Source organism: Lonchura striata, chromosome 12 (genome assembly GCF_046129695.1).
Source record: "Lonchura striata isolate bLonStr1 chromosome 12, bLonStr1.mat, whole genome shotgun sequence".
In the NCBI taxonomy this organism is placed as follows: Eukaryota; Metazoa; Chordata; class Aves; order Passeriformes; family Estrildidae; genus Lonchura; species Lonchura striata.
In genome coordinates, this window is record NC_134614.1 from 10,715,768 (window position 1) to 10,728,103 (window position 12,336).

Here is a 12,336-nt window from a genome sequence, read left to right on the forward strand (position 1 = left end):
GCCAAGAATATCTCAGGACAAAACCTTTGAAGCCAGGCAGCTTTGAAGAGCTCTCTGGTGTGCTCTTCACTGGGCAGAATAAATAGCCTGATCTGGGGTTTTGTGAACCTGCCTTCCAGGCTTCTAAGAATGCAGGCATAGTCCCATTTCACAAAATAATGATGTCTGCAGAATTTTTACACCTGTCAAGAGTCTGAGTTTGTCATTCTGAACAATATTTAAGATATGAGGCAGAATAAAAGTAAACCCACCAGTTATGTCTGTTGGCATGTTATGAAAAGGGGAAGGTAAAATTAAAACCTAAGGAAGCTAAGAAATTCAACAAATTTGAGAGGGTTTGAAACACTGCGTAAACTCAAAATAGGGTAGTGCATCAACACATTGTATCTGCAATGCTACAAATGCAGAATTAGAGGTTTTGTTATTAACCCAGGTAGGGCTTATATTGATTGCAAATTGAGTTTGCAACAATTTTCGATAAAAGAATACCAGGTGTACAAAAAAGTTAAGATCTTGATTTGCATGCAATTGCATGTGAGGATTTTACTCACAATTACCATAGATAGGGATAAATAATATTTTAATGATTTCTAACTGATGTTTTAGGTTGAAGTTTGCCATCTGCTGCTGTGTAATACTAGAGGTATTACACAGTAGTAAATGTGACTTTTCCCCCGTTTCACTCCAGTTTTGGTCTCTGATAATTTTGCTGTGTTGTAATGATAGTTGACTCCAACTACAGCACAGCTCACAAGATAATTCATCCAAATACCACTTGAGGCCATTTCATACTGTATCAAATTTATCCAATCAGCTCAAGGTAATTCTTCAAGATTGCAGACTCACCAACATATATGGGTAAATATATATGGGTATATAAGGAGCCAAATAAATGTGTGGTGCACATCTACTGTTGTGGTGAAACAGAATGAAGGGATTTGAAGAAACCTTGGTCCTTCCTATTGCCCATTATCTCACCTGCCCTCTGGTTGGTGTGATGGACAAACTGCTGAGAACTGATATTCAAATAGTAAGACTAGATCTCTAAAAAGACAAAGGGCAAGAAGGATAGTGCTTGGTGGTGTTTTGAAGGCTAAAAGCCTCATGGCCTCAAGAACGAGTCTATTGAGAGCCATTAAATATGACACCTCCTTTGGGATAGTGCATCCCTGAGCCATAGGGCAGGAGGTTCTTGCAAGATGAGACATTTTGCTGAGGATTTCAGATGTGAGGTCTCCTTGAACTCCTGGTGTTGCTTTAGCACATCTGGAATTTGTGACTTTAAATCCTTTTAAAGTCACGCTTTGGGTGAGAAGTCAGCATTAATCTCTACAAATGAATATATCTTGGTTTTGAGGATGGAGATTTTCCTGTTCTCATACATTAACCAAGCTCTGTCTCCATTTTTAATCAGAAGACAAATCAATTCCTTTAATTTTTCTTTAATTGGAAGTTATGGAAAATGCTATTTGACATGCATTAAATGAGAAGCAAAATTTTCCAAAAGGAAAGAACTTCTTTTTTGTACTTTGATGTCTGGTATTAATGAAATCTGAAATATTATTTCCTGAATAGAAATTATAATGTATAACTTGATTAGGGTTTAATTGTATCTAGAATTAAATGGTAAAGTTGTTGAGTAGTTTTTAGGAATTCAATCTTGGATTTGTTCCAAGGTGTTGTGCTAGGTTTGGGTGCTCCTGAGTTAAGGAATGCTTTTGAAATATCGCTCAGCATCTGCCCAAAGTGAAGCATTTTTCTAGTCCTGGTAAGTTGCAGTTGCCAATTTTTGCTTCACAAAGCATTAATCCTAGACAGATTAGCCTAAAATATTAGGCTTGAAATTCAGCTGCATAAATGAGAAAGAATTTTTTAAATATGTTGCACATTAAAAAGTGAATACAAATCCCAGCTGCTCATACTAACAGAGCCTTTGTGACAGAGCATGAGAATTTCAGCTTTGTTCCTGGGTAACTGAGTTAGCAGACTGCCTGGCTGCCTGAAAATGTTCTCTTTATGAGCAAAAGCAGAGCATGGAGCTGTATTGCAATGACTGCCAGAGCTCTGTTTTTTGAGCACTGCTCAAAGTAAAATTGCAAATATTAATCTCTCAGGGTTTTCAAAATGATGCATAGCAGAAAACTGTTGGCACCAATACCTGATGAATTTATGTCTGCATCTGAACTCTGGTGACTTGGAAACAACTGTCTGCTAACTGTATCGTTGTTATATGTAAAATGCATTCAGATGTATTTGAAATTTAATTAAAATGTTTGCTCTGATCAGTTATTGCTAGAAAAACAGTTGACCTGTTTGGTATGAGTCAGTTCTATGAAGCAAACTAATTTCTAGTGTAATAAAATAATTATACTTTAAGCATAATTATAATAAAAGTATAATACAATAAGTATACTTTTTAAAAAAATTGAGTAAATATTACTGCTAAAACATAAGGTGATATGCCTGTGCTTGAAAGAAGATGGAAAGGGCAGCATCCACTGGGATGAGGCAGAAATTCAGTGTGGGCAATGGGGTGTGTACTCATTAACTTTGGGGCTTCATAGCTGAACCTTCTCAAATGCAGGGGACTCACTTTGACAGAATGGGTGTGGGTGATAAAACCCAAAATTTCACAGGCACTGTCCTTAACAGAAGCCCCTGATGAGCCAAGGGCTGTTGAAAGCTTTGCCCAGGAGAGTAAGTGGGTGTAATGGCAGCATTGTGAAAGACTTTCCCATATGAATATTGCAGAACTGAACCATGAAACTTGGGATCTCTTGAAGGTAATGAAGTCATTCTTGCTGAATGGCTATAACCCCTTTTTATTTTTACTTCTCCAAAATACAGTTTTATTGGAAGAGGGAAAAGAATCCAAATCAAATATGTATTTTCAAGCTTTTTTTTTTTTTTTTGTAGCAAGTGTAATTGTAAGTTATTTTTTAGTACCTCAGTTCAATTCAAAACACATTTTAAAAGATGATGCATAGACTCTTCGAAAAGGTGCATGAAGGAGCTGTGTAAACTCATCTTGTTTGGTTGCTTAGGGGTTTGTTTGCTTTAGTAAGTATAAACTGGTGCTATCACAGATCACCGTGGAAGAGAAGTGCCTTTGGGCCTTAACCTGCAAAGATTTAAAGCTTCTGCCTAACCATCTATAGGCCCCCTTGCAGAAACTGAGATTATGATGTTTAATTAAAAGACAGGGCAAAAAATAAAAGAAGTAATTTTGGAAAGTGTTTGTTCCCATGCTTAGTAGGTTTATTCCAACAGAGATGTTAAGGAGAGGCATCAAACTTGACTGTCAATAGAGCTCAAAGCCTAATCACAAATTTCAGATGCAACAAACACAATGGTATTCACAGAAGAGAAAACGGATTTACAATTAAATTGTTCTGCAGTGCTATATATAATGTTATTATCTGCTGATTTTTCATGGCTAGAAAACATCTTAAGAAGCATCCAATGCAAAAGCCAGAATAATTCCTCTTCAAGAAGAGCTATTTCCAAGAAGCTTCACGTCCAAATTATTTTTGTGACTTATCAAAATGTCTTTTTGCACCTGAATCCTACACACAAAACCAAATTTCCCTGTTTTAAAGATCTGTTTTTCTGAATAAGCCTTTTTAGGTCTCTATGGGTATGTTTCACAAATCCATCCTTTGATAGGTATGATGAGCTGGCTAAGAATAGCAAGTGGAAGAAATCTTTCTAGAAAACCTTGTGTGAGTCTATAAGGAGTGTACTGGAAGTTCAGTGACTTCAACCTCACTTAAAAAAAAAATCCTTAACAACCTTTTAAAATTTCATTCAACCTTGGCCAAAAGTTTTCCTGGAATGTTTTCATGTTTCCTTTCCATTGTGTTTCTAAAATTTGTTTTCAAATTTTCATTTTCCTAAAATTGTGTTCATGCTTTTTACACAGATTAATTCTCATTCATTTATTTTTGAATAGATTTAAAATGTCTGACTGCATTTGACTGCTTTATTTCAGGAAAAACTGTGGGAATTCTGGGTTAACAGAATTAAGTAACACTGCTTGTACAGTTGAGATACACATTGCTTTTATTTTCTCAAATAATCATTCATATAGGTAGGATATATATGAACTAAAATCCTAATATTTCAATATACTTTGTGGTCATAATCTTAATTGGATATCTGAAGTTTAGTTCATGTTCTCAGCATTAAATAATCATTCCTGTTATTAATACTGCTTATTCTATAATATTCCTGCAGAGAAAATATTAGAATGGTTGCAATGCTCCATTTATATTTGTAATATTTCTGATCCAAATGCTAGGTTCACTCAGCATTTTGTTTTAGGATTTGTGTTGGAAATGCAAAGTGAATGTGGCCAGTGCCTTCTTGCTCTCATTGTTCTTCTTTGATTTCTGAAGGAATGCATAGCATGTTATTTAATCTGAATGATCAAATTCTTTCTCTGACTCTTCATTGCTGTTAATATAGTGATCTACTCTATAAGATCATCTTATTTCTTGCAGATGAATGATGCAATGGGATTTGAATTGCCATGGGTGTATTTTGTCAGTCTCGTCATCTTTGGGTCATTTTTCGTACTAAATCTTGTTCTTGGTGTATTGAGCGGGTAAGCATACACCTTTTTCATCATGAAGGCAGAGTCCTGAATTCAGTTGCCATGAACACACAGGTTATCTCATACAGGTGAGACTTCAGTTGGGATGACTTCTGTTAATGAGCCTCTATTGCTTCCTCCTTTAATTACAAACAAGGAAGATTTCTTGTAGCTCTCCTATAAATAACATACAAACACCAAAATTGGAGTTTAGATGTACCAGTACGTGTTGTTCATGTCCTTTTGACAAAGTTATGAAAAAGACTAAAAATTCCCATGCCCTCATTTGGATGTTATTTCAATGAATCCTCCAAAGCCTCACATCTACAACAAAATCTGGGTAAGTAAATTTAAACAATTGTTCATTCACTTTTTAAAGATCTAGATAGGGCATAAATTTTGTGTTGAACCTACGTGATCTGGCAGCTGCAAAAAGGACTCTGCTGTTTAATGAATAACTGAATCATAACTTATTTCCTTGCGTTTTACAGGTAAATGATGCAATAGGATGTGAGTGGCCATGGATCTATTTTGTTAGTCTTATCATCCTTGGCTCATTTTTCGTACTTAACCTGGTTCTTGGTGTACTTAGTGGGTAAGCAGCTGAGTTAACATTGTGTATGCTACTGCTACTTGTAAGATGCCTCTGCATTGACTCTGGCTTCTCAGCAATGGCTTTTTTGCATGCACTTGAGATTCTTATGTCATCCTACCAGTGTTTGCTCTTTGGACTGAACTGTGTGATTCGAGTGCCTGTATCTGTCTTGACATCACGTTCACCATGCTTGCCAAAACTATTCATTCAATGAGGCACTAATCTCCTTATTCTATAATATTCCTGCAGAGAGAAAGATTTTGTGCACAGAGGTGGGTGGTGCACCCATACAAATATCCTCCCCTACAAGTGTCTTTTTCTGAAAGACCAACTTTTGCTTTTCCTCAAATAGTCATGGTGCAATCGGAGTGTTATTTATGTTTACCAGTTGCATATTTTGCTCAAAATATGGCAAAATATTTTAAATAAGTGCTTCAAGACATGTCTTGCAGAGTGTGGTTGCACTACCCCAACAGTGTTCAGTGGTTCCTGGGTTTTAGAGCTGTGAACTGCTGTGACAACCTGCACCAGGAGCTGGTAAATTCATCAATAATAATGTATCAATTTAATATAGCTGTCAGTGGGAGGTTGTCACAGCTTTTTGTTGGTTTGTGCACTCCAGGCTCCAGCCAAGTTCTAAAGCCAAGTCAGTTCTAGCTGTATAATGTGCTTTAAAACCTTGTAGTTTATGGCAAGATTTTGCCAGATTTTCTTTTTACAAAGTCCCCTTACATGAAGTTACAACCCTATTTCCTTTGCCATTTCCTGATTTCTAACACACTTAAGCTTGGGAAACTTCAGTCTATGGTAAAGATATTTTTTGATAAATATACAAAAGATTCAGCTGTCATTCAAATGCTGAAAATAAAATTATTATGGTTGTATGGATTAGGTTTTAGTTAGATTATATTTAGTTATAATATTGTTATATTCAATATTATAAATAATATTGTTCTGGCAAGTTGGGCCATCTTTGTCAGCCAACAGAAAAATTTCCCTTGCGTGGAAAGCAGCCTGACAGTGCAGGTGATGGTGTCATCAGGATGCTGATAGGGTCTGCAGTCCTAGTCATGGTTTTGCCACATTGTATCTGAAAGAAATGATAAGGCATTATTATATTCCTGGAAATCAGATAAGCATACAAGATTTCCAGGTGTTGATGTAATTTCATTTCAAGAGCACTTTTATTTGTTGAGTGGTTTTACAATGTGCTTTTAAAATATTTAGTCATATATCTGTGGTAATTACTGTTGCACACAGGAAACCAGGGAAAGCATAGTTTTACCTACTGTCAGACTTGCTTTATAAAGCAGACATTTAAAAGGAAAATGGTAGTGCTGAAACAACACTGCTGATTTTTAGATTTAATCTCGTCCTTCCAAGGACAAATGTATAAATTGTTGGCAAAACTAAGTGCCCAGCTTTCAGCACACTGGAAAATGAAATGAGAACCAGAAGGACAGATAAATGATGGTAGTTACTGTGTAATTTATTTCTTCTTTTGATGCTGTTACCTAACGTTGCTGTGTGACTGGTCCTTCCACTGAAGTCATTACAGGATTAGGCTCTCACAGTTCCTTCTCTGGCCCTTAAGAACATCACAGACACCAATTAATTTTCTTCCTGTCCTGTGAAGATGGCTGGCAACAGATAATGAATATTCCTGTTTTATCTTCCATGACTTGAATTGTTATTGGTTTCAGATTTCTCTGTTAAAAAAAAAAAAAAAAAATACAGGGAAAGTGGCACAAATTTGCTGTTTTGTGGCACATATTAATTTCTTTTCCTGAAGTCATGAAAATTTAGAGATACTCTCATGAATCAGCTTAACATTTGATTAATAAGCTTAAAATACTGTGTGAAGTTTTCAACATTATGATACATATATTTTTTGGAATATGGAGTAGTTGTTTAGCTGCCATTCCAGTACAGGGAAGAAGCGTCCTCCTGCCCTTGGGTTCCTTTCTGCAGACAAGAAATCACTACTGGTTTCTAGGTTTTGTGTGATCCATAGAGTTCTAATGCACTTCACAACCCTTGCTGGCTTCCCTTGGATTTTCAGTGCACAGAAATGGCAGTGAAAAGTAGGATGTGAAATCTCTTTATATTCATCAAGCCATTAATTGCTAAATTTATTTTTCTGCCATAGTGTCAGCCAGGGTCAATTGAGTGCTCAGGGTGCTTGATGAATTGTCTGAATCCATGTTTGCTCTAAATACATGAAAGAGCCTCCCTAAAACTCCCATTTTTTGTTTTCTTTCTGAAGACAATGACACTGGAGAGCTGAGACATGTGATGTATAAATATCACCAAGGACTGACATTGAAAGTGCAAGGAGAAAGTCAAAGGAGATACTCCTAAAAGATACCAATCATAACAAACTGATGTTTGGTACAGAAGTGAAGAGAATGTCCTGGCATACTTGTTTGACAAACAAGGGCCAATGTGGAATACTGTTACTCTGATTTTTTAAAGTGGTATATGACAATTGTATATAAATCATTTTCCCCATACTTTGTTTAGAGCTACGAGTCTAGTCTAAATTTTATGGATAAATTTGATGTGCTAGTAAAATCCAATGGATGTTTTTGTGTTTCTTAGTAGAAAGATGTTTTTCATTCTGAGCCAAGCATTGAATATGTAATGCATAAATTTTTTTGGTTTTATTTAAAAGTTATTAGCTTTTATGTTTTAAACTCTGCAAACCAAAATATAAAAGCTTGGTTTATGATAAATCCACAGATAAAGTTAAATTTTACTAAACCAATCAAATATCAAGAATGCAAAAATTATGCCAACTTACTTGAAAAGCATGGCTTTGCATACAGATTTTGAAAGTGGAATCTGAATGCTTAATACCTTTTCTGTATGAAAGTGTTACTTCCTTTATATTAGATTATGCCGTGTACATTTTAATCTGTTTGCTGTTTTTGATCTGTTTGTGGTTTTAAAATATTCAGTTATTCTCTTTGCACTCCTTTGTTATTCTGTGACCATTTGCCCCTTTGTAGTTCTGTAATGCCTCTTGTGCACTGCATGTTTGATGTATTCAGATACCGTAAAATGGATGAGAATGATGATTTGGCAGATCTTTTGTTTTACATCTAGCTCTTTCTGAAGGTGAGTATTTCCTGGTGATCCATATCAGTTTTGCCTGCAGAAGATGACATTCTTAAAAATACAGTTCATATTTTTAATATCACTAGTGTAAATTAATAGAAACTATGTGTGTATGGAAGCTGCATGTTGTAAATATTGTAATTTCTGCATGGAAGCTGACTGTGGAGATTTTTTTTCTAAGTAATTCCCTTGAATAACAAGGATGGAGAGAATTCATAGGCTTGAGTTAATTCAGCTCTTTCAAAAATCTCTAAAAAACCTCTAAAAAATTCTTTTTACTCTAGAAGTATTCACGTTACTCTGAAAGTGAATTCTCTGAAGGCATGAAATACTAGGCACAGAAACTGGGAGCTCAGGACAGGCCTCCTCCAGACATTCCACTGTAAAAGACCAGAGCATCTTGGCTATTGGTGCAAAAGAGTGAGCTGAAATTAAAAGTTAAAAATTATAAGGTTAAGGTTATTAGAAAGTTAACAAATAAAGTTCAGGATGGAGATACTCATCCACCCTGAAAGTGTAAAAAGTTAAAAAAAAAACCCAAAAACCAGAAGTTAAAATAGGCAGATCAGTAATTTAGGATGTATTAAACTGGTTTGCTAAGAACAGAGGAAATAAATTATAAAACTTCAAAACTTATTTACTAAGAGGCATGGCTTTTAATGATGCATGATAATCTATTCCTGAAGATAGTCCTTATCATTAGGAGATGGGTTCTGCTGATGGCATTTTCTGCTCAAGGCATTAATATTTCTTTGGGTAGCCATGGGAACAAATAAAACCTTTCAAACGCGCTTTAATAAATCTGTAAGTTGAATTTATTGCCTTGCAAAAGGACACCAAAACATAAGTTTTGACATGTCCTTACATCCTTCTACGTGTGATCTTGCAGGTTACTAAATGAATGTTAATTTTTTCAATTTCTTTTCCCCAGTAATGTTTGCAGTGTATGTACATAGTAATTCTAAAAGGTAAGGTGTGTACTCATGCACCCAATTACTGTCATATAAAATATGTTGGTGCAGATAAGCTTATATACCTAAGAATTGTTGTCTACAGTATATATAGAAAAAATCATAGAAAAAGACATTTGAGTAATGATGCACCAAATAGAAAATGGCAGTATACTGTCATCCACAGCCTTTCAGCAAAAGGAAAACGAACTGGTTTTGGCAGGGCTCCTTTTCACAGTAGTAGGAAGGCCTAGTGAAAACATATAAAATAAAAATTATTGCTGAAAATTTAACTCCTTCCCGTAGATAAACTGAATATACATTGTCAACAAGGAGAGGGACTTCAGCTGTAGATCTCAAGAAGTTACAAGCTGAAGCAGGCTCATGGAATTTCTGTGACCTGGTGAAAGTAAAACTTCCCTTTTGAAATAAAACTTTGTATTTGATCAGTCAGTTGAATATACTAGCAATAAATAATCAACAAATACTTTCAGCTGTATACAGCAGAAAATAGCTTTAGACAGAAACCACTAAAGTCAGTGTGGACAGATCTGTAGTCTTGAATAAGAGCTTGCTGGGGAACTGATTTTATTTCAGTCCTCTCTGAATCACCACAGCAGGATTTTTTAGGGATTAGTCCTGTGGGTGCTTGCTGGGGAGTCCCTGGAGGGAGCAGCCCAGGGCAGTTTCAGAAACCTTGGAGAGGGCAGGAGCCCATGGCAGGTGATGGCAGCGCCGGGTCCTGCCCCTTCCTCTGCAAGGGATGTCCAGAGTGTCCTGAGCCAAATGGGGCTGCACCCAGCAGAGGAGAGGCTCATCTCAATATGCAAATCTAATTAACAGTGCTCTGAAACAGCAGATCTCAGTTTTGGTGCTCTATCAGACTGTCTGTCTGTTCCTGCTGGTGATCCCACAGCCTCCATGGGCACTGTGGCACTGTAAGGCTGGACAGGCCCTTGCTCCACAGAGCTGCTGCTGGAGCTATTGAATGCACATTTTGGTAATTGCTAACAAACTGCATAGAGATAGCCATGTAATACCAGTTTGCATTTCCCCATCAAGAGCCCAATGCTCCTTGCTCAAGGAGAATTCCTGCTAGGACTTTTTGGTTTTGCCCTACAGTAATATTTCTAGTGTTCAGCCTGTGATTTTTTTTTTCCCCTAAAAGAAGGGATGACCATGATGTATACAAAACTCCTGTAATTAAAGATGAGATGTTACTTAACCCTTTTTATATCTGTCCACATCTGTTACACTTTATACCCAGCTGTGAGCTGCTGTCCTTGCTTAGCTGTACACTTGAAGTAGTTTTAGTTCTCTGACTTAATTCTGCTGATTTGTTGGTTGGTATGGTTACCACTGTGTGAAACCTCTCCTGCAAGTCTGGTGGCCAACAGTGTACTCGTGTGAGTACATTTTTGTTATTATGTGACTGTTCTCTGTGAATAAATGAGTCTGGGATGTCTGGGTGGCAGTTCTACATATAGAATTAGCTTAACACTTTCCACATACCAGACCCTGTGTGCAGTGAGCTCTGTACTGCAGGAGATTCACTCTCCCTCCCACTGCATTTGTGGTGACACAAAAGGGCTGGAATACTGCTAGCAAAGGATTTTTGTCCTGCTTTATGCCCTGATATCAAAAGAATTTGTTTCCCATCATCAATGCCAGGAGTTTCAGCAACAGTCATGGTGCTGTGCAGGCTCTCTGATGAAATGTCCCTGGCCTTTAAGCATGGGAAAGCTTTCAGGGTGGGAGGCTGGTATAGGTGCCTCTAGTTATTATATCTGTGAGTACACAGACAGAAGGTTCAGTATACCAAAAGCATTTCAACAAGTTGCCTCAGGATTTTTGGTTAATATGACTCCCTGCCTGTAATTTAAGGTGTGAGAACCAGGGAGATGTAATTGCATCCCAGCAGGCACTCCCTGCTGCCACTTCCACCTTGTTGCATCAAGCCATTCCTGACTGATGCATACCAGTAGGGGTTATTTCACTCTGCTGGAAAAAGAAAAATCTGGAATGATTACCCCAGACTACTGAAGCATGAATTCAAGCCCTGCATTTTATATGCTTCTGCCTCAACAACCATTGATGATAATGGTGTTGTGCCTGAACAGAGAAATGAGATCATCTTTCTGCTAGGAGACAAGGAATTTTTGGGCAACTGAAATAAACCCTGAATTTTATATAATAGGTTAGTTATCACTAAAAGTAAATGAGATTATGTAAATTAGCATCCATAAAATGTTTTATTTTGCAAGTGATGTCTCTTTTGTGCTGCAGATGCAGCACCCCCTGCCCAAAATACTTTCAAATATCAGATCCAGGTCTATTTATCAATCTGGAAAGAAATATGTGTTTCAAAGTTAGCTCTTAGCACAGGCATTTGTGAAACAAAATATTTACGGAGCTTAAGTCCACTTACTGCAATTAATGTGCAGTTTCTTGAACCTGTCAGCTCCAGAGGCTGCTGGCCTGAGTGCTGGGCTGATGGCAGGAAGGCCAGTTCAGGCCACCAGTCTGACCACGTCAGTCCCCATGTTTCCTACAAGGCTGAGAGCTTTTCTTTTCTGCCCTGAGCCCACCCTTCCCACTCCACAGCCATGAAATGCTGCACAAGCAGCTGTTTTAGTCCTCCCAGGAGATCAGCCAATGTCTGTATATTTTTACCTAAATATTCAAGTATCTTTTTGTCCCGATGTCTTTGTCAGAAGCTTAAAAGAGCCAACATCTCTCCCTCGTCTCACCCCCATCATGTTTTTCAAATTACTTATTTCTTGGCCAAAAAAAAAGAGAGATGCTTTTGTTTTGCATCAGTTCATTATAGGAAATTAATTGCTTTCCAGTTCTATTAAATTCTCCTTTCTTATTAATGGCATTTAAGTGAAAGAATTACATACATATGTGTCTGAGGGATCTCCCTTCATTGTGGATATGATAGAAAAAAAATAGCATAGAGCCAGGTTCTTCCCTCCCCTGAAGAAAATTGCCTTCTCATGTTTTATAGTTCCTTATAAACAGTCAAGTTTTAAAAATAAAATGGAAATTTTTAAATATCATGGAAATAAGCACCC

The 12,336-nt window shown here is 37.0% G+C and overlaps 1 protein-coding gene across 12 annotated transcripts in view; it reads left to right on the top strand.

Annotated features, from left to right (window-relative positions):
- CACNA1D (calcium voltage-gated channel subunit alpha1 D) overlaps window positions 1–12,336 on the top strand; it is a 167,715-nt gene that overhangs the window by 75,232 nt on the left and 80,147 nt on the right. For 7 of the 12 annotated variants that reach the window (XM_077786104.1, XM_021533019.3, XM_077786102.1 and 4 more), the window contains exon 8: window positions 5,086–5,189. In XM_077786104.1, the coding sequence (XP_077642230.1) occupies window positions 5,086–5,189 (104 nt within the window). Of the gene's footprint in view, window positions 1–4,502; window positions 4,607–5,085; window positions 5,190–12,336 lie in introns of all 12 variants that reach the window. The other 5 variants (XM_021533037.3, XM_021533101.3, XM_031505912.2 and 2 more) reach the window with 1 other exon arrangement.